This window comes from Pezoporus flaviventris, unplaced genomic scaffold (genome assembly GCF_033815535.1).
Source record: "Pezoporus flaviventris isolate CSIRO_AGI_PZ_B2104156 unplaced genomic scaffold, CSIRO_AGI_Pfla_v1 ptg000013l, whole genome shotgun sequence".
NCBI lineage: Eukaryota > Metazoa > Chordata > Aves > Psittaciformes > Psittacidae > Pezoporus > Pezoporus flaviventris.
Window position 1 is genome coordinate 28,198,168 of NW_026892561.1, and position 27,634 is coordinate 28,225,801.

Genomic DNA, 27,634 nt, shown 5'->3' on the forward strand with positions numbered 1-27,634 from the left:
TGGTATCGACTCCTACAGCCAACAGCACTTAAGAGACAGACACAGCTAGTATCAAACCTGGTTACCTTTATTTTTGTAAATTGTGAGATTGAACTTGTTATTGCTGATTCAGGCAAGTGCAAAGGTACAGAAGGGCTTTTAATGAGACACTTTGACACCTCCATCATCAACCCTGAAGCCTGCTGTAAAACATACTAAATTTTGAAGAGGCTCTAATCCAGTCCAAGACAGGCTACAAGGAGCAAGTCCAGACTGCACAGTCCTATAAGCATTTAGTGCGTAGTATGTGTATGTTTTGAATAAAAATGCTTACATATAATCAAAATACTTGTATACAAATGCTTATACATTTGTAATTGCATATGCATACAAAATACTTCTCCTGAAGTGCTTAAAAGTACCATTTGTATCCTTGACACATCAGATTTGACATCTTGTCTGCACCCTACCTCAAAAGATAAATTGGGTTTTCATAGCATGCAAGGCCTAGTGAGATATTCTCGTATTTAATTCAAGTTGCAGCGGGTGTTGATTTTAAATGTATGAAAGGCTCAAACACTGCTCAACTGCCATGTGTAGATAATATTTCAAACTGTCTCCTATTTATGAATTTCTCTAAAATATCACATCTGTCATCAGAGAGATAACAGCCTGAATAGCCCTGGGGATCTGGATTTGAGTCTTGGAAGCCATCTCATATTATTTAGGACCATAAGGTTTACTATTAAACATCAGACCATGAGCAGATGCACAAAAAGTCTCTCCAGTCAGAATCCTTCTTTTCAAGTAAAACCAAAAGCAGTAGATTGTTTCCAAGAGTTCTGGTGTGTGCAAGAGAGAACACATGTTGCTTAATAGCCATGTTACATCTGTAACAGGAACAGGCATCAAGACAGATGTAAACACACTGTGGATGACATTGCCCTATAACCTGCCATCCAGCCTATCCTGAGTGTAATAAACGGTTTATAAAGTGCTGAGTAACATCCCATTGAATTTAACAGAGCTAACAATACAGACACCCACCACATCATGGAATTAAACCCTTTGGAAACATAAATAAATGCAGTATTAACACATATTAAGACACATGCATCCTTTGGTGAGGACATCCAGGAGACTGCAAAACTATGACTCAAGTATTTACACAAATGATTTAACTTCAGGAATGTAAGAAAATCCAACAGGCATAAAATCTGTGTTTAAGTGATTGACCGAACCAGATCCAAGAGGCACAAAACTAAACCTAATGAAAAAAAACTTCTGGCATGTTGTGTGGATTTCCTTTCACCTTTTTTACATTTGCAGTTTCCACCGAGTTGGAGAAGGAAATAGTTTACTAAGACAATGCAATTTTGAACTGGAAATCTCAGACAATATAAAACCTTTTGAAGAATGAAGAAGTTCATGAACCGTGTTAAAAAATATAAATTCTCAGTTAAGTAAACAGAAAAAAGACACTGTCTTACTGGTTTCCAAAATGACAATAAACTGTTATTTGACACAAGTCAGAGATAGACGAGACATGAAAGTCATGAGAAAAGTAATTAAATAAAACTCCAAAGTGAACAGCTGTGACAAAATATATCCTGTTGGCCCCACAGCCTAGAAAATAATTTTCCTTCCCTTGAAGTGGTTGAGGTAAATCATCTAACTGAAGTTAGAAGAAAAAAGTCAGTTTAAACCATTTCCTGTTACTCAAAAGAGCAAAAAGGAAAAACAATAGCAGGCATCTCATGTTCAGCTGAAGAAATACCAGCTGATCATCATTCCCTGCCGTGTTTAGGCTGAAATAAACCAACGTTTATATGGCACAACAGAGCTAAAGTTACTTGTGTTTTTGTATGCTCAACGATTCCAAACCAATGCTAGCCTATGGACTCCTAGGTCTTGACAATGATGGATGGCAAAGATTAAAAAAAAAGGCATCATACTTTTATGAATGTGTATTACAGAAAAGTGATACTTTATACTGTAGGGAGAGTATGAAAGGCAGGGGATGCCCCTCAAGATTGCAAAATATCTGTGAGATTGAGATACGATTTCACACTCTGCTAAACTATAAATAAAGTTTTGGTGTGATTTTATAGCACTTATATCTTTATTTCACAGATCAAATTCCATAGATTTATATATTGAAAAAATATTTTTGATAGGCATTAGCACACTGCAGGTAATGTGTACCAGAGACTTAACTGGAGATGAGGAAAATAACAACATGGTTTTATATATCATGCTTTTCTGCTACGTAACAAGAACGGGCTTTGGAGCAGTCTTTCAAATTTTATGGGGGTACTTGTCAGGGATGTACCTTTTAAGTTCACTGAATTCTAATGAGAATACTGGATTGTGAAATATCTGAGTTTGTACACATTAAAGGAATAACATTAGAGTTTGGCAGCTCAATTATCGTCATATTTAATCTCCAAGGACTAAGCTTCTTATGAGCTCTCCACATCTGTCATACTTTCAACTAGTCACTTAGAAAGAGAAGAAGAGCTAGATACTACTTGTATACACTAAGATACTAGGAAACTAAGGAAAAAGGGACAGAATGGGAGGAGGAGGGCAGATGATACTGAAGGAGAAAGCTCTGGATGAGTGATACTGGACAATGTTAGAACCTAGACCTGCTTTACCTTCTTAATGCTCAGGACTGGAACTAAGACATATTCTTTTCATAATTGATTACAAGAAGGTTTATTGTTCTTTTGTAGTCTTGACAGTAGCAGAGGATGTATCACTTAACATGCAATGGGCTTAGCTCCTTATAACATATCAACATTTTTGTATCAACTGTAGGGAAAAAAAAACCAACAACCCAAAAATCTCCAGAAAGAAAACAAACCACAACAAAAAAAGAGGCCCCAGAAGCAAAGGGATGCTTGTTCTTTTATGAAGTCGTAGAAGGCTGCAAGGCAATGGAATGAGCCAGAAATGAGAAGCTAACACAGGAATATTAGTAATACATCCACAATCTTGATGAAGCAGTCTTATATCAGGATATTCATTCTACACCTAGCAAACTGTGCCAAATCCAGAGCCTATGAGAATTACACCTGCATCATTTCCAAATTACCTGTAATTTCTGTTTACTTTCTGATTAGGAACTTTCAGGTCTGTCTCACTAAACCCAACCCCCTGTCCCAAAATTATGAAGATCAATTTCAAATACAGAGTTTCCATGGTCTCAGTGCTTAATCAACTCAAACAATAAGTATTAGTAAATTAATATGCTTCATCATGCCTGAGAAAGGAGAAAGGTTAGCATACCTTGCCAACAAGGTGAGTTAATGGAATGACCAGACAAGGAAGATGACTGTGAAAATTAAGGAGCCAAATGGCAACAGGATTAGAAACCTTCTCTTGCTTGTACTGAACAAAGCCTTGAAGGGAATTAAAATCAAGTTGTGACAGAGGTTGTTATCTTTGACTGTAATTATGAGATTTTTAATACTAATTACTGCTTAACTAGCAGAAGAAATATAACCTTTTTTTTTTTTATTTAGTAACAAAACCTGTGTTTTATTTAACGTAACATAATGACATTGGCAGAAAACACTGGCTACCATTCAAGTGGAAATTGAAAATCCGTATCACGGAGTAAATGATCCCTTTTTTTTTTCCTTTTTTTCTCAGTATGAATGTTAACAATATTCCTCTACCAAGAATTACCTTTAAGACTGTTCTGAACCTCTAACGCGATGTCGAGGGCATTAAACGGCAAAACTGGTTCATTGGCAATTTGCAAAGTCACTTGTCCTGTTAGCTGAAAAAGACAAAAAACCCAACAAACAGTCAAATAATTTCTATCAGATTTAATAGCCAGCACTTCTTCTGGAGCAGCACATACTTTCATTATGTTGGATTTTCAGGGAAAATTAATAAAACCCCATAAACACATCTTTGTGAAAAAGAATATGACCTAGATCATTGTCTTTCTATTTCAACATTAAAAGATGTTAAGAGATTACAGTTTATGACCCCACACAAGAATTCTCTGCAGTACTATTTCTGTGGACCTAGGTTACTGCAGGAGTCTCTGAAGGGTCTTTTTTTGCCTTGTTGTCAAATAAAACATTTCAACATTCTAAAAACAGGAGTAAGGTTTATTATTTTACTTAGTTTCAGCTATGGGATTTTGAGAGTTCACCCAAGTAACAATAAAAAGTAAAAAAATCATAGACATAAATGAGCTTCAGGTCAAGTCCATGGCTGAAGGTAAACTGACCTGAAAACCTAATGCCTTTGAAGAGATATTTGACAACATAATGCACACAGATGTACAGCTTCCAAACTGGACAGAACACTACCTTCTCTCAGTAACTTACAGAAAGAAATTCCCAAATGAGTGACAGGGAACTCTCAGTCTGCTCCAGACTAGACATTAACACCTGTCATGAAACTCAATGGCATGAATGCTTCTTTTCAACAGCTCCAGAGATAAGGCCAAGGACTGACTAGCCTGAGTGCTTTTTTTCACTTATAGAAGATCGGCTCTCCAGCTCAGGGCTTAGATATGCTACAGGGGCTGTGTATAGAAATATGTCTTTCTGCTGAACTATACCTAGCCTGTGATTAAACAGAGGATTTCAGTCTCTAGGCTGCCAAGTCCAGCACTGTTCATGGGAGCTATAAAAACACAGTGACAAAAACATGCAAGAAGCTTTCATTCATCTTCTTCATATCTTGAGATTGCAAAAGGGAAAAAATACCTGTAGGGCTGTGATCTAAAATGGAGTGATAGCTGCAGGTGATGATGATCGTGTTGATAAAAAACGTGGACTGAAAAAACCCATATTGTACAATACTTCCCAAGGTGTTGGGGGGGGGATTATAATAATATCTATTCTTCAAAAGCAATATGGTAGTTGCTGTGTGAAAAGTAGCATTTTAATTTCACAATAAAAAGTAGCAGGAAAAGACAGCAATCCTAAGGAATATTAAAAACAATACTACAGCAATTGAAAATGAAAACCATCTCCCAGGGAAGTGGATGAAAACAGGGTATAATATCTGAAATACGAGCTTCCTGGAGAAAGATTAACAGAACCCCAACAACATTTTTCAGAAAGTATTAAAGGAATGACCTGGCCACAGACTTATTTGGGTACAGAGAATGAGGGAACATGCTGTATATCAGGCTGCAACCTACATCTGAGCAGGGACATACCGTGAAGCTATTGAGATTTACCTCTATAAAATACAATACTGCACAAGGCATGAAAAAAAACCAAACAAACCCTTATCATACATACAATGAGAAAAAAATAGAGAAGAATAATGATGTCAGGCTGTTATCAGGAAAACTAAAGAACTAAGAGTGTACTTGAAGGAAGACTGAAAAATACTGTTTGAACACCTGTGCTAAAATGTTACACTGCTAACCTCTCATGAAACTTTTCTCAAAAATTCCCAACTCCACAGGCCATTACTGCTTGAAGAGCACTGTGTCTTCTACCAGTGATTTTTCACAAACGTCTCTGGGTTGAAAATCATTGGAAAACATTTGGCTTAGTAATATAGAGAATATTCTTAGGAATATCAGAAATACAAAAAGTAGAATTGCGAGGGCAAAGACAAATCTGTACAAAACTGTATCCAAACCAGGTTCACAGAATCCATTCAGAAGCAACTGTAAAAAACCTGGTTCTAATCTTCCAAATGCCATGCAGAATCCCTCCTCTTCCTCCATGGAACTCTTCAAAGCTATAGCTGCCCAAAATACTAACAACCAATAAGTTGCTATGGAAACGCAATGTGGCAATGAAATAACATCCTATTAAAGAGAAGGCATTCTATATAGATCCCAAACTCACTGAATCCTAAATAGTACTATATATCACATGAAATATTCAAATTCTTCCCTGACACCTAATTTCTGCAAAAGCCTTCACTAAACAGTAATGCGAGAGACATAGTCAGAGATACTTTTTAGGGAGGGACAAGAACATTTCTGCAGTGCTACTGATACTTTTCAATCTCTTACCACAAAATTTAAGAACACAAAAGTATGGAAAAAATGTTTCTTTCCTGAGGCATGAAAGTGGCATTATAGAGGAGAACACTCTAGTACGCATCTTTCCTTTTCATCATTATCTTCGACAGAATCTGGCTTAATTTTTTTAAGTTCTGGCTTTATTTCCATTGCTTCCAAACCACTGTATTTTGCTTTGCCTACATAAGACCAAAGTTATTTTCTCTTTCCTATTCAAATAAAGTTATACTGTAAAAATCTTATGACTAACTGAAACATTTTGGAAACTTTATAGTATCTCTGAATGTAATACTGCAGATATTTGTGTGTTAGTAAACAGGTAACAGCAGTGTTTATTAAATCATATACTTCCTAGTCTAATCTGGAAGAAATCAATCACATAAAGCAAAGCTCAGAGCATTGATTTGAACAGGGTAAATAATAATGCTGCAGAAGCATACATCAAGCCCACATAATGCAGCAAGACAGAAAAGGCTACTGATTTCTTATTTATAGTCTTATTTTTGGATATACCATTCCCCCGAGTACAACACTGAATATACAAGGAAAATAAAGACACGCTTCTGCCCCCTTTTCCCTGGTGAAAAACGGTCCAGACTTACTGTTGAATTACTAAAAGCAAGAATAACTTAGCAAGAGTAAAGACAACAATTTTCTCATAAAGTGAAACACTAAAGCAGAATAATGGATTTTATTCCCATACAAGACTCATTATATCCCCTAATGACAACTTCTCAAATAATTTATACATAATAATATATACACACCACACAAAAATGGATGTAAAATTTGTACAATCATGAAGACTAAAGAAAAAAAATAGTTCAAATGCTAATTAATTCTGAAATTCTTTTCTATAAAATTTAAATAAAAAAATGAATAATGTTTCTACTGCACTTGGGTTTACTTCAGTAAAGTAAAATGTATTTAATGAACTTCCAATTACTTTATAGATAAATGTTAATATAAAGCATAATAATTGTAGAATTATACTGCAGTTCTTCACTATGAGGGTGGTGATGCCCTGGAACAGTTTGCCCAGAGAAGCTGTGGTTACGCCATCCCTGGCAGTGTTCAAGGCCAGGTTGAACAGGGCTTTGAGCAACCTGGTCTAGTGGTAGATGTCCCTGCCTGTGGCTGGGGGGGTTGGAACCAGATGATCTTTAAGGTCCCTTCCAACCCAAACCATTCTATGATTCTATGTATATTGCAAAATAAATCTGAATATTCAAAATAGTTTTATACTGTGGTAACATTTTTTCAAGGTCTTTTAACTTAGAGCATATTATGCATATTTACTATTTCACTATTACTATTTAGTAGGCATGAAAATATTATGCATGACAGAGATCAATCTGCTAGAATAAACATCAGCATACAGCGCACAGGCAGTTTCTTTAACACAGAAGTTCACAGGCCAGTCTTTTTTTTTGTTGTGGTTTTTGATTTTCATTTTGCGTGTTGTTTTTTTTTTTAATTTTGTGGGTTTTTTTTTTATTTTTTAAATCTAGTGGAATTTGAAACTGTGTGCTATATGTAGCCTGCACACTAAGTAAACCTCTGTACTTCTGAGACATTTTTAGTGCTAAAATCTAGCCAGACATCTCAGATCTCTTCATATGCCAAGTTACAAACAATATAACTTAAGAAACAGATAAAGCAACATGTTTATCCTTCTGTGAACACTGCTCTTCGATAGTGCTGTACTCCTGTTTTACCTCCTGGAATGAATTTTACACAAGTAATTGAAAACTGAATTGTGCAGTGGCAACTCCTTTTAATTTCAAGCATATATCTGCGCAACATACTTTTTCATCCTTCCTGCATTCTGTAATTTTCAGGGTTTAATATATAACTTTATTCTATGTATATTAACAATAGTTTACGCTACTGATACCTGTGCACTTTCAGTCAAAACTAGCATACATGTGGCAGTTAATCTATCAAAAACATGACAAATATTAGAAAGCAAATAATGTAACGGGGTACTGTATTAGACCCATGTATATTCCCCACTACAGATTCAACAGAACTCTGCATAAGATTCCCTACTACAGACTCTAACAATCTTTGCAACTGATCAGCGTGTGACACTGAGCAACTAGTTTGAACCCTGAGCCTCAACTTCCTTTGACATCCAGCATTATTTTTTTCAAGTCACATTTGCTCTCATACCTTGCACCTCTCCCTTCACACATTATCCATGCAGCTCATGGATGAGGAAAGAGCATGAAAAGATACTCTGCTGTTGAGGGTGATCAATAACGGTGTGTTGAAAATAATGTACCACTTTTTTTTTTTTTTAAATCTTTTTTCTTCTAAAGGGGAATGAAAATGTTTTAACTTTTGTGTCTGGCTGCTGCACTGTCTAATCTCAGGTGTTCATCTCTTTGCATCAAGGGATCTGTCTTTCCATACATACTGACTAGAAGAATGACCTGCTGAGACCTTCTGACGTTAACCCAAACATCAACTATGGTTTCAGTGCACGCACCCACATAAATAAGAAATAAAACTCTGCATGTATTAAGATCCCCATCTCAGTGCCATAACAGCAATCTCACATATCAGAATAATCAGTCTTCCCCAACCTCTCTGCCCTGCAAAATTAAATTGGCATTTTTGATGATATGGGCAAATTTCTTCAGCTTTCTGCTGATTTCCTCCTGTCCCTCCTGACTTCCTTCAAGATGTCAATTTATTTTTTTTTAATTAAGCATAGAAATTGAGTCATAAATGAAATCTGTGATTCCCTGGCAATAACATAATTTCAGCACCTAGCATTACTAGATGAATGGCAGTAATTGTGAGACTAATTATAAATTAATGAGCATTTTTAATACTGGGATCTCAACTTACTGTAAAAAAATTTCCTGCATAATCAGTCTACATAGTTGTTTTCATTATATTTGTCAGTCCCCCAAAGAGTTAACAAGAAAAGTCAGAGGCAGAAGCATGAGAAAACAACCAGTTCTTTGACCCTCTATTTTTCCGAAGATCCATATTCCCTTGATCAGACAAAGAAATAGAAACCTGGTCACAAAAATATTTGCTTTGCACTGTCAACTTTTGAAAATTCAGAACTTCTCAAAAATTCAGTGCACCATATATGGTTTTGTTCTTACTAAAATCTACCTTGACACTAGGGCATGTATTAAAACTACAGATCAAATGAAATTTTGGTGTATCTGACATTCAGTTCAACATACTGTATTTTAGGTCAGTAGAGGGCTCTCTGAGAAAAGAGTATGATGGCTACAGGAGGTGAACTACAGCATAGTAATTCAAAACAGAGCTGTTTCTGATCAAGGGAAGTATGAGTACTTTTAACATTTTCAAATATTAAAAAGTTTATTTCGACAGTCCCATTTTATTTTTTTTAATTTACTCTCAGTATAGAAAACACTGTTTATAAAGTAAAAGTGGCAGTGAACAAAACATGGATTCTCCTCTGTAGGTCTCCTGTGCACAGCAAATCTTTAACTGTATTATGGTAGTGCACAGCATTATGCATCCTGAAAGTTACATATGAAGATATGCCAGAATTACGGCAGCTTGGGCTACTTATTCTGGAGTACAAAAGATCTCTATATGATCATATACTACATTTTCTACACGACTCATGATGAGATTCTGAGGCCCTGAGAAATTAAGGTCAAAAGTTTTAATTAATTTAAGTGATTAATTTGCTTAAAATCGAATTTGTTGGCCAACTTAGTAATATACAGCACTTAGAACAGTGGAATTACATTTTCTATAGATTTCATACACCACTGGGAGGGAACATTCATCCCACTGCTTTCAAATACTTGTACAAAAAAGAAACTCATACTTAGCTCTGCTTTGTTTCCTGTGCACATGTAGAAATCCCTAGATTTTAAATTATATTTATGTAAAGTATATGGAAATACATATTTTGTGTATATTCAAATGCATTCAGGTTGATCTTCTACTATATTAATATATTAAAATATATTTAAAATTGTATTAATTTCTAGTGAGCGATTATATGTCATGCCCTGGCTTCTAACTCCATTATACAGAGTGTCTTTCTGCTCACTCCTACCTTCTATTCGGATCACCAGTGAAAAGGGATATGAACGAGGACACGAAGGGCTCATCATGCTGTTCCCCACACAGTGGCAGAGAGCAATCCTCCCCTCTTCACCCAGCACAGAGCTGGCAGAGCTGCCTTGTGTCCTGCGAGATGTCACTATGCTACGGAGCTCACTGTCACAGCACATGCCTGACACCAAGAGCACAAACAGGTTTCAGACAGGACTACACAGACTCAGGCAGGGCAGTGCTTTGCTGATGCTAAAAATGATGCTCCAATTCAAGCTTCAACTGTTGTCACAAGAGAAACACTCTTCTGAAGTGTCCATCCCTACCTGGGGTCAAAGTCTGGGAACTAGTTGAAGCCTGGCCCACTGTGGCAGTCCTCACACTCTTGTTACCACAGTAGCAGAGAACTGTGATTATTAGCTCAACTTCTAAGACAATAGCTTTATTGAGTTAGGCTTTGTACTGTGTAAATGAACTTGTACTCAACCTAGTTTGTTTGGAACTGAGGAAGAGCAACCTCATGTCCATGCAGAATACAAAGGGTTACTGCCTACACATGTGGGCAGTTTAAAGTGTAAATAAAATGGTAGAGTTCCTCCAGTGCTTTGTTATTTTCCCCGCTCCCTCCACCCCCCAAACAGAAATTGTCATCTTTGAAGTATGCAAGAAAGCAGCAATTATCTTGAGAAAAGTTTCTAATCATGTATTTCATGACATATTTATGTATATCAAATTCTAGTGGTATCTTGGTGCAAAGAAAGTTTCGAATGAACTTTTAGAAAGGCCACTGGATTCGAGATCTTGTTAAAAAAAAAGTCACTTCACTTTTCTCTAGTGTACGGTTTTGAGCATTCAAAAGGATATCACAGAATGCTCTTCTGCACTTCACAAGCTCTGGGTGAAGAGATCACACTGTGACAATACCAATCTTTACATCATTACAACCCCCTCCACCAGATTTCTCAAACAGAATTTTAAAAATTTGTTCTAGGGTTAATTCTTTTTTATCTCCAACTTAAAAGCCAGATTGCTTTAACTACCAGCTGCAGACTTCGAGAGTGACAAATACAGAAAACTTTCTGTTAAAGCTGAATGATTTGCATATAGCATTTCCACAAACCATGATGCCATCATTGCATAGAAAGTATCCTCTTAAATGCTTTCATTTCCTGACCCTCTTCAGGTACAGCAGGAGGAGAGGGAAACTACTGTTAGACCCTTTTAAAAGAGGCACTGCTAACGGCCTGAACCTGGTTACAGGTGGTCTTGAGGAAATAGATTTAGCCATTGCTGTGGTAGAAAGAGAAGTATATAATAAAATATGAAGCAAAATTTATTTCCACATATGAAATGTAAAGATCTCTAATGAAAATGATCATGTACAGAAATTGCATCTTGGACAGATCTTTTACTGCAGATAAAATAAGCAGCAGCGAATGTCTCCATCTAATTCCCCAGGTTCTGAAGTCTACAGAGACATAGTATGTTTCTAGCAAACAGTATGTTGTCTTACAGTCCTAATTAATGAAAGCATCTTCTCACATGTTTCAAGGTACATGAACCAAGAACCTTCCTGATTTAGGACCAAACCTGATTTAGGACCTAAATCCTGATTTAGGATCATACATTCAAGGACATCCAAGTACTTGCTAAGTTTCTATCTGACCTGTAAAGCCAATTCTTCCGCCGAATCTGTAGGACTCTCTCTGAACTTACACATTGTTAAAAAACAGATAATAGTCATCAGAGGAGTGCAATAATAAAGAAATCTGCAACAGGAAGCTTCAACTACAGCTTTCAGTTTAGACCTTGATATCATCTTTTTAATCACTCCCCTTTTACAGAAATGGATTTAATTGAACTCTGAAATAAAGTCTCTAATCACACTTCATCAGCATGCAATTATTATTCAAAGGAAACCATATGTACTATTAGGCACTCTTCATTAAAATAATGCATATAATCTGCTTCAGTACCTAACAGTCATTCTCCTTGATGTTCATTATTCTTTTTCTTCTATTATTATGACAATACTTTTTTTCCTGTTTTTCCTCATCTATCCCATTTAACTTACACACTTTTCCAACAAAAATGATGTTGAAAACACCAGGACACTGAGATGCATTAATATGCCACCATCCTTAAATCTCACTACATAGCATGACCTTCAAAATGACTCAGACTATGAAGATCTGTGAGAAAAGGATGAGGAAATGCTACAACGGGAGTCTTAAGCTGTACTCTCTTTTGTCTTGAATTTTACTTGCAACTGTGATGACTTCTAAGTGGCCATATTGAAAGAAGAGCGTATGCTAGGCAGCAGTCACTCCTTAGAGAAAGAGAGACAGGATTTGGGAAGAACCAGGGACAATGGATGGAAGAAACGGAATCTAGTAGTTGACTTGGCTGATACCTGAAGAAAAGCATCAGTGAGGGGTTGGGGCAATGGTTCCTTGAGGAACTTGGAAAACATGGACAGTCAAATACACATAGACTCAACGGAGTACGCATTGCAAAAAGACTGATAAGAACATTACATATCAGAGTCCTCCTACCTTCTCAAACTCAGAAAAGCTAGTGTATTTCATGGTTATTGTGTCAGGGACAATAGATAATGGTCTGTGGTGAAACACACAAAGATAGAAAAGTACTGTTTGTCTGGTTTGGTTTCTCCCTGGAGAATTGTGCTTTGGCTGCTCCCCAGAAAGTCCAGCTTTGGTTCCTACCTAGAAAGTTTTGCATTAGAACTCCCGGAAAAGTCTCGACCCTTGGAGACCTATCTACATATTGCTACCCACTTCTTCTGACGTAGGCTGGCCCCCTCCGTTGGAATGAGTGTGCATTTTTGTCAGTATAAAAGCCTGAGCCTCATGCGATGTGGGGGAGGCAGAACCTCATACCACTGAGTTCAACGTTGCCTCTGTGGGGATGCCTGCTAAGGTTGAGCCTGCCGCCTCGCACTGCAATGATGATTCCTGGAGATGATTTCCTGATTGTCTTCACAGAGTCCTTGGGGTTGGTAAGATATGCACTCTTCAGAAATATCCTTTACTGTATCTGTTAGGTTCTCTGTATTTTCCTATATTAATAAACTAGTAGAGAGTTCTCTGTCTCTCATTTTCTCTCCTCTGGAATCCTCGAACTCCGGAAAAGTTACATAGAGAAAATATTGTTCTTTTCTCTCTTGCCATCTCTTGAAGCAAAGGTGCCTCAAAACTTTCCACTTAGGTCATCCTAATCAGTCAGGATTGGAGCACTGACAGTTCATTAAACATGACAGACTAGCCCTGAGGGAGAGACACCAGTGAACCACAGTGCTGAGGATCCAAGGGGAGCTGAAAATAGTTCTGTAGTAGATAGCTCATAGAAAATACCCATAAACATTAACAGACACAATCTACTTCAGGGGAAAACTGGATACATAATATTCTGAGGCTACCCCCAGACACCAGGATATATCACAGTATCCACAAAAAGGCTCAATTTCCTTTTTAGGCAGATAGGGTTAGATTCTGCTCTTGGATATACCTGTATAGCAGTTACCAACCCAGAAAGGTATTTGAGCTTCTTCGTAACTCAAAGATGCAATTTCTGCGAATTTTTCACACTACTTTTCAAATCGGAATATTCAATCTTCAGTGTATACTGTGTGACATACATAGAATAAAAAATAATCAGTTGAATTACATTAACAACAACGGAAATTTAAACGTCAAAAGGAGATACCAAATCTCCCCCTGTAATTAAACAGTATAAATTAGCAAATAAAGGTGAGGGAAGATTGGTTGTTTTATTTTAAAAAGAAAACATTAATTAAAGATGAATATGTTTGGAACTGAGTAAGCTCCCCTCAGGGTTGGGGAAAATGCCAAGTCTGACAAACTTACTGGGTCCTAGGGAATCCCAGGTCAGTTTGATGAACCTACTTAAATATTTTATAATTAGCTGGCAGGCTCCTGAGGCTACCAATTTACCTGAAAAAGAATCTCCCTCACCCTTAAAACTTGTCCCTGGACAGTAATGAAAAAAGACCTAGCAAATAATGTTTCTCACCACAGAATATTTATATAAACATAGAAAGAAAACACAGAATGTCCTGTGCTATAGAACAGCCCCCAGAATTCGTAAGGGACCCTAGCAATAAAACTCAAAACTATCTGAGGGTAGAAATGAGATTTATTACCACATATGGGGCTGTAATAATAAACCTGTTTCTAAGATAGTCAAATTATGATGGCCATTTCATTCCACCACCATTCTATCTTTATGTGGGCTTTGTATTAAAATGCTAAAGGCAGCCTGATATAATGGCATCCACAAAGATTAAATAGACAAGTGCATTTAAAAGCATATAATCTTACAACACCACAGGAAATGTTAAAACTTGCTCAAATGACAGTAGTTACTGCACCATGGTTGCTCCAGGTACTACCACTTTAAACACCTTTTTATAATCATCATTAGTGTCTAAGCACCAAAAATATATCACATGTCACAGAAAACAATCCAAAAGACATCAACTTTTAAAGGCCTGTCACTTATCTTGGGGTTCTCTGACAGAATCAAACAAAGAAACAAGGGTATGGCATATGAATGGCACAGGTTACTTGAGACTATCTGACAAGGCTTCTTCTAAGAAGAACTCAAATGCCAGGACTCACCTTGCAAGCACCACATTTATATTAGCCTCTGGTCTTGCTACAGATTCCTTTTGTTTGGCTTAGCTGAATGCCTATTTGTCTCCAGTTTTAGATTAACTTTCTGGAACAAGCAAGTTCATCATAAGAGATCTGAATACAGGCAAATATACAAGGAGACAAGTTTTGCCTGAGTATTCCAAACATAAGGACAGCAAGAATGGAGATCTGATGACTGTAGTGAAAAAGGAAGATGAAAGGGACGTTCTTGAAGAGACTGGAGTGTGGAAGAGATAGGGTTTGAAAAAGGCGAAAGAGAAATAAAAACCAGTTGGAATTTGCTGCACAACATCAACAGGAGCCTGGGGAATTTCTGGAAGAGGAGATGGCAAGATTATAAGGACAGCTGAGGAAGATAATTTTGGCAACAACACTATAGATGGATTGCAGGGAGAAGAAAAGACTTGCAAGGCAAATATGTCAGGACAAGAGAAGATTACAATGCAGACAACTGGTTACATCAAGAGGGCAAGGAAAAAGGGATGGATTTTTAGAAATACTACAGAATGAGAGTGTATCAGAGAAAAATACTTAACAAGGTTCTTCAGCATACTGTAATTAGTGTTTACTCAGCATAATTTCCCCATAACATGTAAAATTCCAAATAAATTTTCCCCCAACTGAAAAAGTACTGCAGAATATGGCACTGCTACATAGTGAACAAATAAGTGGGAGTGCTGATAGCATCCAAAGTGATATACTCATGAATGTGTATGTAAGTAATTGTATACACAGATCAGAGAAAAAATTATCTCAGAATTCTTTTGTATGTTAGATTTGAAGACAGATGCAGTTACAGATAAAAATAGATTTTCACCCCAAAATAGAATAGTAGAATCACGGAATAGTTAGGGTTGGAAAGGACCTTAAGATTATCTAGTTCCGACCCACCTGCTGTGGGCAGGGACACCTCACACTAAACCATGTCACCCAAGGCTCTGTCCAACCTGGCCCTGAACACCGCCAGGGATGGAGCATTCACAGCTTCCCTGGGCAACCCATTCCATGGCTCAACACCCTCACAGTAAAAAACTCCTTCCTTAAGTCCAATCTACACTTCCCCTGTTTAAGTTTTAACCCGTTACCCCTTTCCTATCACTACAGTCCCTAATGAAGAATCCATCCCCAGTATTCCTGTAGGCCCCCTTCAGATACCGAAAGGCTGCTAATGAGGCTGACTTTGTAAACTCTGAGAATTTTCTTGCCCCCACGCCCCGCACTGCAGTAGAAACGTAATGTGTACAGGTATATGATGTACTCTAAGTATCTTAAAAACAAAGGTAAATAATCTTCAAAAGAGTTTTGACATCGGAGTGAAATTTCAAGAACATTTTTCACTATGTCTACATTGTACATAAAAATACAAACCACTTATCCTGGTTTGTTTTTTTTTTTCATTTATTTATTCAGAGAAACTAAAAAGCCCTACAGAAACTGTTCTGCTTCCTTGGGTATATTATAAGGCTGTAACAGCTGCATGAACCCCAATTAACAACATTTTCATCCAAGCCACATCCAGTAACAAGGCTATGGGGCATTTCTGGGGTGAGGAACTGATCAGAATGCATACTTCATACTGGAGTTGAAAAAAAATTTAAGAAGATACAGCTTTCATTTATGGATCTAATGAAAAAAAGAGTTTAGAATTCACTCACTCAAAAGCATTAGATGACAAGTAACAAAGTGTAAGGTTTTTAACACCTTTTAAACTCCATTTCACATTATGATCACTGAACAGTTAAGATATTTGAAACAAGAATAATGTAAATGACACTCTAAATCTTGTGGTTTATAGGGGCAACTAATTTCATGTTGCTCAGTGGTCACAGTCCACCATTGGAGGGTTTGTGCCAAGGGACGGCACATAAGCACCTCTGTGCCTCCATTCCCAAATGCTTAAATCTTCCATACTGAGAACAGCAGACATGAGACTCAGTGTTAGATTAGACCCCTACATTATCCTCATTTTGGTAATGTTTGTTTTACCTCCAGCCCTCCAGCATTCCTGTGCACAAAAAAAGTGGTTTTGTGCAAGGGAAAGCCTGAGCAGAGGTTTAAATACAAGTCTTCAGTCAAACTTATTGCCTTTTCTGCTTAGTCTGCTCAAGCAACAACTGACATTTGCAAAAGAGGGGATGAAGGAGAAGACAAGCACCATCTAAGCAGAGGGTTTTATTTGTGCAGAATATTACATTAAAAGAGCCCGGCAGCTATTAGTGATTAGTAATCTTCAATTACAATAATAGCCATATTTAACAAAAAAAGAATAGGCTATGCTGCAAGTCATGAAAAAGCCCTTTTAATTGTCAGCCCTGTTATTCTAAAACAGCCTTCGCCCTATTCATTCAGTTATCATTCTGCAGTTTATAATTAAAGTGCTAATGTATAACAGAATTCTTTGATCTCAAAATAAAGGATTTTTTTACCAAAGAAATTAAGAACACAGCAGTTAAAGGAAATTCAAATTTCCAAGTAAAAATTAAAAGGAAAAAAAAGAAAAGTAATGAAATTAAGGAAAAACTATTTCTGTTGAACAAGAGATAGTTAAAAACTTTCTGAGTAGTCATTCTGGACTATGGAACAGTTGATCAAGTGGGAAAAGACCTTTCCCTTTGATAGTTAAATACAACCTAGGAAGAAAGGAAGTAAATGTGCTGCACCAGCAGGAATGAACTAAATGACCTCAAAGCTCTTTATCTTAAGCTAATGAGTAGAGGTAATTCATATGCCCTGAAGTCTAACTTCAATTAGCATGAGTTATCATAACGATTTGTAGTAGCTCATCCATGATATTTTATTTCCATTCTGATTTCATATTTTAGGGAAAAGATAGCCAGCAGCATGTTATATCACAAAGTCTCTCTAAATTAATTCAAATAAAAAGAACTATGTGTAGTCACCTACACCATGTACAAGCATTACCTTAAACACTCAAGGTCAGCAAAACTCTTCACAAGTATTTGCATCTCTGTGTCTTAATGATTAAAGATTTTCTTACTGAAACCAGACTTTACCAGACTGAAACCAGGGAAATAAAAATTCCAGATTTAATTTTGGCTTTTAGTCTGCTAACAAGAATCTACTTGGGAGTTTGGAGGTGTTAACTGAGTATGTGTCTCCCCATGGCAGGTTAGAAGACAGGTACTAAAAAAAGCTGGTAAATAAAAGGGAGAGAATCAGCAGCTCAGCAAAATGCCACAATGATTATCTGCCAGTACCACCAGCCACTTCTGAAAACGGAACCTGAGCTTCAGAAAAATCAAAAGCAACTACTGGCTCAAAGACAAAAGTGGGAACCAGGCAGCCTTAGCTCTTACATGGTCATCCCTTCACTCACAATCTTTTTTTTTGTTTTCTATTAAAACCATGTGACTCAAGATCATGTTAAGTATTTCCTACATGACTTCTAAAAGCAAGATTTCTAGTTTTGCTGCCTTTTGAGACACTATGAAAGGTAATATTACTGAAACAGACAGTAATTTTAAAGTTATTAGTTTTTCATTCTCAAAGCCACAGTTTAATCACTTTTAAGATCCAACTAGTTGCATAAGAATGAAAGTTCAGTCCACTACAACTACGAAAAATACAGTAAAATAGTCCAAGAAACAATAATGGATCAGAAGATACTGCAGAATTTTACCACAGTATATACTTCCCAATGCTTTGTTCCATTCTTCAGAAAATACAGGCAAATCACCCCCACCCCCAAAAAAAAAGTTTGGGCACATGTGACTTCACTGCTTCTGTAAGCTCAAGTAGGTTGGCAAAGCTCAAAGACTGCAGAGAAAAAATGATCACTACTGTTTTGTTTTTTTTTCCTAATAAGATTTCCAGTGAATTAAAGGGGAGTCTGAAAAACAGTTTTCTTCTCTCAGTATTAAACTTTGGTTACCTTTTCTCCCGAAAGCTTCAATTGCTTCATGCATACAAATAGAAGTCAAAAGTTGTTAGAAAGCTTAGTATGTGCTTCCTTCAGTTTCTACAAAAATTTAGGGAACTGTCCAAGCTGAGAATAGAAACGTTAAAGTACTGTCTTCAACTCTCATAACCTTTGGAATTTCACTATTCTCTTTGCCTTTTCAAGAAAATGATGAGTAATAATCTGTAAATCAAATTAGTATATTTCTGCCTGTGAGGACTGTGATAGTGTTACTTTGGGCAATTACGTCTTAGTCTCCCAAAAGTACTAAAGCTCTAAGATGTTTCACTAAAATCCCTTTTTCGTAAGTACAATAAAAGCATAACACTATAAATAGCTTTAAATGTAATACTGGAAAGTCATGACAAGGATGTATTTTAAGGCAAAGAGGTGTTTTTTGGTTGTTTTCAGAATATTCTCAGAAAAGCAGCTCTATTTCTATGGTCTGTATCAGTGAAACAATACAAGCTGAAATGTAAGGAAAAAAAGAAGGGTTTAAATGAAATTAACCATATTCCAGCAGCATATGTCACAGCTTTACTAAGAGAGATTCTAAGCACACACACATTCTCCAGTGAATGGGAGCAAGTTCTTCATTTCATATATGCTCATAATTATCCCAAACTTATATATGTCTTAATAGTAACTGAGACAAAGAAAGCACAATAAGCCAACAATCATACTGTTTTCCATTTTTGTGTTCACCAAGATTCTTGCTTCCTTACTTTAGTTTCTAATTCAATGTTGAAGGACCTCAGTGACTATAAGAATTGTTAGGAGTGAAGTCAGAACGTACTCATGGGCAAAATATACAATAATCTTTATGAAAAATGCAATGAGAAAAAATTAATAAAATCAAAGCTTACAGATTTGCTATTACTTCAAATAATATGGATTTTGATGATGATGATGTGCAAATAGTGCATGTGAGATGGCTGGTATCTTCAAATAGCCAGTAACCACAGTCTAACAGCACCCTAAGCAAATCAGTGGCTAGTTCTGGTAAAAAAAAAGGGCAGGTATACTATGCAACACCACATAGAAAGCATCATATGCCTTTCAGCTTTAGAAAGATATTAAAATAGTTTATGTATTATAAACAAGTTCACTTAAGTTCAGTGTCGTGGGTCTGACTACTTGGGGATATCAGGTCTATGCTCAAGACTAGAACCTGGCAGTCAACACAACCCCATCAACATAAAACAAAATGACCATGTTCAAGTTCTGAGGAGAATGCACTCCTAGCCTTCAGCTGCACCTCCCCCCTAGAGACCTGGGACAGGCAGAGCTGCAGAGTGAAATGCCCATAAACAGCACCACTTCACTACCTGTGAATGTATTGGAAAACAACTTTATGCACTCTAATATTTTCTAAGGGCTTGCTATTTTATAAACTTTGTATATATTTGTAAGTATTGATCTCTTCTGCTTTTAGAAGTCCACCAGGAAAACTTACGAGCAATTTATTGTGCATATAAATGGAAGATGAAAAGTAGATTGTTAGCACTAACATATCATCTGTTTCTCTACAGGCTGAATGCATAAGATATTAAACGGGACACAGATTTATAGCTCTTTATTTTGGAACTACAGCTCAGTTCTTAAAAATGTGCCCATGTAGCTAGTCTTCCGTTACATGATTGCAACACAACTGTCCAAAGCTTGTCAGAATTTGGGTGCTTCTGCAAATGTTAGAAGATGCTTTCTTCAGCAGGTAAGAAAATAATTTCTCTTGTCCATATCCTACTGCTGAGTAAGTCAACAGTAAAGGGCTTCCAACTCACAGGACACATCTTTTCCAGTGGTCTGCTTATGTGGGCTGAAGTGCATCAGCCAAGTACCCTTTAAAAAGTCCTCCACACTCCTGCAACATGGCTGGGAAAAGCCCAGCAGAAGGCATGAAGAGGAGAAAAATTACAACTTCCAGATATGGGTGGAGTTTTGCTTTTCAAAAAAGATGCCAAAACTCTTCTCTGACAGCTAGTCAATGAGAGACTGATGATATAATAACTCCTAACAGTATGATGAGATAAAAGCACTTGCTGTAGATTCAGACATTGACTGTACCCAAGTATCTTTATTTTTATTTACTTTTGTTTCATTAACAAATGCCTCTGGAGTATCCTTGTCCTTTCCTGGCAAATACAGATTAAGCAAAATATGTGTCAGATAAATAGAAACAAGATTTAAACTGAATTCTGTCATTAAAAATTCATCTTATCCGTTAACTAGATATCGTAATTCAGAAAAAAAACCCAAAACAGCTGATGTAGATTGTAATCAAATATGTTTTAGAGCGATGCTGTCATATTTGATGTGGCAGCATCCACAAAAACATGGTCCATATTATGAAAATGGATGTTGACACTCACCTTGTTTCTCATTTTGTATCTTTTCACAGGTGTGATAACAAGGTTTTCTAAGAAATAATTTGTGTACTGCAGGTCACAAACTAGCTTGTTCTGGATATGCTCTGCAAGGACGTATGCAGTTTGGTATTAATGTTTAGAAGCAGACGGTGAGTTCATTATCAAGAAACAAATACTATCATAATCTCATTAGTATCTCACGTGAGACTCTCGTGAGATACAAGTTTGTTCAGTTTATATCAAGAAAAAGGGAAGAAAAAAGATTAACATTTTCCTTAAATATTTCAGTCAAAAGGATTGCACTGGCTCGAACATCAGGATCAGAAGAAGATACTTCATGTCAGTTAAGACAGAATCTGTCTGTGGTCCCAATTTCTTTAACACTTTTAGACTAGACGATATTTCTGTAAAGGTCCAACCTGACCCTGCAATGACACCAAAAATCAAACTGTGCCATATAAAGGTGTTTAGTTAATGATTCCAACATGCATTTCTCTATGTGCTATTTTCTTAGCTGAAAAGTACTTTCATTGGGATCACAGTTTCACAAAAGATAAACAGTATTCAAATTTGTATTGGCCAGGGAGAGCAGGCCTGACATTCAATCTTAAAGCATTTCCTTATTTGGCTGCTTGAAAATTATCAAAATTACAAAATTCTGGTGATTTATCTGAGATTCTTCTGCAGGCTATGTTCATTTATATTCAAATTTACTGTTCTTTGTTCCAGTCACCTAGTACAGAAGTACTCTCCTTATTCACTTTCTTTCAGGTAGCTATGATTTGCAATAATTGCTAAACAAAAGAGCACATTGTATCAGATCTTTGATTCTAAGAGACATAACTGTTTTAATGTGCTCACAGAATTTTATAATCTCTTAACTCATTATCATGTCTTTTTTTTTTTTGTTTTTATTACAATATAGCTGCTAGGAATGGCGACTGTTAATATTCGAGACTGCATGAGATTTGTTCTTACGTCAAAAGAAAAGTATTGATCATTTGAGATCAGAGCACTGCTCTAGTACCATGGCTTTTTCTTCAAGGAGGCAGTTAACATGAATGAGCCAAAGAGGAATATGGCCATTTCAAAGAGCTTTTAAGCACTGTGTACTGTGGTTTCAAGTCTGGGACCTACAACAATCATCTACTCCAACTGCTTCACCAATTCAGGACTGACCAAGTTAAAGCATGTTATTAAGGCCATTGTCCAAATGCCCCTTAAACACTGACAGGTCTGGGGCATCGAACACCTCTCCAGGAAGCCTATTCCAGTGTCTGACCACCCTCTTGGTAAAGAAATGCTTCCTAAGGTCCAGTCTGAACCTCCCGTAGTGCAGCTCTGAACCACTTCCACAAGTCCTATCACTGGTTTACCAGGGAGAAGAGATCAGCACCTCCCTCTCCATTTTCCCTCCTCAAGCAGATGTAAAGAGCAATGAAGTGGCCCCTCAGCCTCTTTTTCTCCACAACAGACAAACCTGATGTCCTTAGCCACTCCTCTTACATTCCTTCTAGCCCTTTCACTAGCTTTGTCCTTCTGCTTACAGTCCTCTTCTTGGCTATCCAAAATAGGAAAGGGAAAAAACTTTAAATGGCTATACAGGGTCATCTCTTCTTCATATCTGATAAACTGGCTGCAGAAAATTATTAGCTGGCAGTGCCATTCAAGCCAAAACAATATAGCTTTGAGCATATCAGCATATCTAATAAAATCAGAAGATGCAAATCTGCCTTCTCAGAGTTCACGTCTCATTAACACACCATAAATACTGCCACCACTAAAATGGGAACCCATTTTCAGGAATTTCACTAAAATGTATACTTCCTTAAAAGTCAAGTAATGCATATCTCTTGGATTTTCAGCAAATATTGTCTAAATTGATTTGCTAATATTAAAGCATATTTACAAACCCTGCAACAAATGAATAAAAAACATAAAAGATATTAAAATCTCACCAACAAATCCTAAAAAAGTTTTGATTAAGACATTTTTCATGTGCACTTTACAGGTATAAGCAATAGATTTATTTCTAAAGCACAGTCTTGGGGCTCGGCATTTACCAGCAAAATTACAAATACAGTCCCTTACACATTAACTCTTAATTAGGTATTACAAATTCCAATCAGAACTTCCACAGTGAGTTCCTGAATTCCAGATGTAATAACAAGATTCATAAAAGGTTCTGTAATCTCTTCCTCACATCCTCCTTTAAAGTTCAGAATAAATCACATTCCAGCCACAAAGCACCCTAATTTTTTTGAAAAGTAGCAATTTGTTGTTATTTGTCATGTTTAGCCAAGACACTTTTACAATTCTACTGAAATACTGACAGAGAAACCACTTCTTAAATTTAAGGCATGTATTTTAAGCAGATCTAAGAATCAACTTGCAATAGGTGATGTAAAGAACTAATCTTCCCTGGGCCAATTTCAACACCTTTTCAGTTCAAATTTCAAAGCCTATCAAAAATTATGCTCTTGCTGAAATAACTCCTTCTATCCTACTCTATGCATGCACTTCTCACTCTCATCCTTACACAGGCACTAAAGCTTGTATGGCAAATCAGAACAGAGAGCTAAAAACAAAACAAATCCCTAAAGCAAAACCAGAGAAAGCCCCAAATAATTACTTTTCAGTCCATCGAACTTAATCCTTCTCATTCTGTGGTAGCGTTCAGAATGGCCTAGGGGAGCTGTGAAACTAGAAAGTCAGCAACACTCGACTAATGGATACTTCTGATGATCTTCATTATTACATTAGCTTCAAAAATCTTTGGAAAATCCAATTCCAATAGCAGGTGCTAAAAACTTGACATTCAGCTCAGAATTTGACGGAATGTAGGTGACAAGAAGGGAACATGTAGCGAATCAGAAGTGGTGTATCAAAGACAGGGGGAAGAAAGCATTTATTACTTCAAGAATTTTTTACTTTTTCCGAGATACTTCTAAAAATAGGAAAAAAGTTGAACTGAAAACTTACATTCCAATAACATTATTTCAAGGTAAAAAAAATTATATTAAAACCAAGATGTGTAACAGTAAGACTTCCAAGTTTACTACATCTTTAAGTACTTACATAATTTGCTTTAATTATATTTATATATTTATTTATATTATATATGGACAGTCTATGAAAAAAATTCTTTTGCCACAATCAAAGATCACAGTGTGCTGAAGCACAAGCTCTGCTCATACAAGGGAATGCTGTCCACATCAAGTGATAACAAAGAAGAGAAAAAGGAATTTAATCTCTTTTCATGTTCATTTAATCAATTTTGCTTTTTTATGATACCTAAAACTTCTGTAGCAGAGTATTTATTCCACTGAGCCTAATCAAGCTTTTAGTTGCATAAATATAAGTATCTAGTGTTTTGTCTTCAGAATGCTCCACTGCTTTCTTTTAGGCTTCAGGACTGAATTCCCCTCTCAAGTGCAGTGATGTCAGTGTGGCACAATGCTGGATGATTACTGTTAGGATGCAGAATATGGCTTATAATATAATTCTCAAATGTCTTATATTCACAAAGCAGAATAAAACTACAAATTTATTTAAAAAAAAAAGAATTACATTATTTCCAGCCGTGCCCTCTCATTTTGCACCTGAAAATCTGAGAGTGCATCTCTTATGGGCTCATACACTTCATGAGCGACTAAAAATTTTTCATTATCTGCACACTTCATGAGACCACTGGCTCCTACGGTGGCTGAAGGCAGAGTGAGCTCCACTGAAGTACACTGAACAAATACTATAAGGGAAAAGGGAAATTAGATCTGGGCTCATCTGTTTAAATCAGGTTCATTTAACTGACAGGACACTAATCCTGTGTTTTAAAATTCCTCAAGAAAACAACCTACAGAGTTAAAAAAATAAAATAAAATAAAATGATGCAATCTCCACCTTTGGGTTCTGAAGCTGTTTTAATAAAAGAAAGCAATAAATCCCTTAGAATCATGGAGTAGTGCAATAGTATGCTAATTTGAGCAGAAGCCAGTGAGTTACTGTTTGTTTTTTTTGTTGGCCTGGATATTTTGGGATGTTCAATGAAATGTCTGCCAGCCTCTATACTGTGCAACTGTAAGTATATTGAGCTAGAAAACTGAGCATTTGTGGATTTGAGTATTATTAAAAAAGATTTTTGAAATTGTGTTACATATAAAATATCTTATAAAAATATAGAAAACATCACTGAGCCTTTAGCAACATTCCTTTTTTTCCGTCAAAGTATTTGGATTTTGTGAACAGAGTGGGTGTGTATACAGAGCTCAATTAAGCAAGTGGATGCATAAATTTGTCAACTAAGTGCTTTAATTAAAAAAAAAAATCCAAACCTACAACCCAAAACCACTCAAAAAGTCATTAAGAAAAGCAAACCCAGAAATTTTAATGTCTACCATGTAAAAAAACCATGCACAAAATAGAGTTGGGGGGAACTAACCTGTGATATCAGTGGTTGTGTTTTGGGTGGCAGTTTTTACAAATTGAGCTAGTAATCAATAAAGGAAGGCTATTTTGCTGAATTGCCCAAATTTTCCCCAAGTTTTTAACTATCAGAACTTTTGAAAACTTATCCAAGATGATGTAAAATCTGTAAGGATGCCCCACTTCAAATTAAAAAAGTTGTGCCTATACAATGCTGTTGATTAGAAAGGAAGGGTGTTTTAGTGTAAGAAGATGTCACATTTCTTCTGAAAGGATTAAAATCAGTTTGTATTCAACCATTTTCATACTTACTTTAATTATATGTTTGAAAAAAGCATTCATTTCTGACAATGCTGATTGTATCATCCTTTGTACATGTCAATTTTCATCTTACCTTGATTGTGCAGCCCATTTTTTTTTTTTATTGGATGCTCTGAAATTCCAGTGAGCTTTCATGAATTTTGATGGATTAACCATGCTATTCTCCCTTTCCAGGCAAGTTTGAGATAAATGGCAGGAAAGTCTATGACCTTTGGGCAAATTACTCTCCTTTACTACAATATATATTGATGAATTGTGTCAGTATGCATTTACATATTTGTCATTACCCAAATAGTAAACCCCACACATTTCTGGCTCCATCAGAATGAAAGAAGGTTATCACAAATTAGTAAACAAAGGCATTGAAAAGTTCATATTTAATTAAATCAGAAAAAATTAAATCAAAAAATCATGACATTTGAAGTCAGATGCAAAATTACTGCTATTTATTCTGCCATTTAAGAATTAAAACTCTTTTGTCACAAAGAGTTTCATTCTTCTAAAGACATAATTACAGGGTCATATCTCATGGTAGCTAAATGGAGATTATTTTTCTGCTTATTTGTAATAATTTAAAGCAGATTAAGTAGAAATTTACCATTTCCTCAGAATACACACATGCATTATCAGTGTACACCTGCTACTGATATATCTAAGCAACAAAATAAATGGGCTATCCTTTCATTTACTGAAAAACAAGAAGTCTCTGTGATTGAAGAATTATCACATAACTGTAAGAAAACACTATTTTTTCATGAATGATTCTTCAAAGGATGTATCGTTCAGGACAAAAACGTCTTCAAAATAAGGTTAATAAAACAAGGTTAACCTCTATTTCTGCATAATCATAATATTTGTAGATGAGAAAAAGGCTGCAGCATACTAGGATATACTATTTTGCTACTCCAGAAAAAATCTATATCCTTCTTTCCTTCTATCCTTTTGAAATCCTGCATTTCCTTTACTGGTTACTGGACAGTTTTCTTAAAACATTTTTAAGTCCGTTTTTACTACTTTGTAATATTAGTTTAAATTCTGAACTAAAATTAGGTCAATAGATAACACAGATGGTGTGTCTTTTAAAATCAGGATTATATGTGCATGGTCGGAATTAGGCTGCAATTTATGAAACTCCTGGCCACTAGTTTTACAAGAAGGCATTAAAATAAAAAATAGCTTTGTAGCTAGTATATGATCTCTGCTTATGAAATAGAAATATCATTTCCACTGTAGGAAAATACATCTTTTATATTGCTTTGGTTTTATGGTTAGTTTGCTACAGAAACCAGCCCATGGCCCAAGGAACTGCTTGCTAGCTATGACTCCTATTGTTTGACTAAATCTCATGCACGTTATGTCAACACATGGGCTCGAATCTATTCTGCTGGACTCAGATTGAAATGGAAAGGATCATACTTGAATTTGTAAGTCTTGAAGGCAAAACTGACGAGAGGAAGTCTAATCTTATTTGCCTCTGCCCCTTCTTGCTGTCCAAGCAGGAATACCCCGAACCCATGTGACTCTGGCAGCCAGAAAGCCCTATTCAGTCAGTAAACAGTGACCTTTATTCAGCAGGAATGCAGTCAAGGTTTTGCTTTCCTACACTACATACTTAAGACTAAGCTCTTTCAGTGTGGCTATCACTTCTTGTCTGGGGAAGAGAAGTAACTGCTTTTATAAAACAATGGAACAGTAAAATGCAAGTACAGAATTTCATGGTGCAGCATACTGAAATCTGAAGTTCCACCTCTTTATTTTGGCTCTTGACTGGGAATTAAGGACTAACCTTTGAAAAATTTAACAAGCCTTTTTAACAGAAATTCTACACCTAACCTGACAAACC

General features: G+C 36.3%; 1 protein-coding gene across 14 annotated transcripts in view; it reads right to left on the reverse strand.

The window, feature by feature from the left end:
• Positions 1–27,634, reverse strand: part of NAALADL2 (N-acetylated alpha-linked acidic dipeptidase like 2) — a 494,729-nt gene that overhangs the window by 20,137 nt on the left and 446,958 nt on the right. For 13 of the 14 annotated variants that reach the window (XM_061452509.1, XM_061452508.1, XM_061452511.1 and 10 more), the window contains one exon: positions 3,676–3,769. The exons of the other annotated variant lie outside the window; for it this stretch is intronic. In XM_061452509.1, the coding sequence (XP_061308493.1) occupies positions 3,676–3,769 (94 nt within the window). The remainder of the gene's footprint in view (positions 1–3,675; positions 3,770–27,634) is intronic. 14 annotated transcript variants of the gene reach the window in all.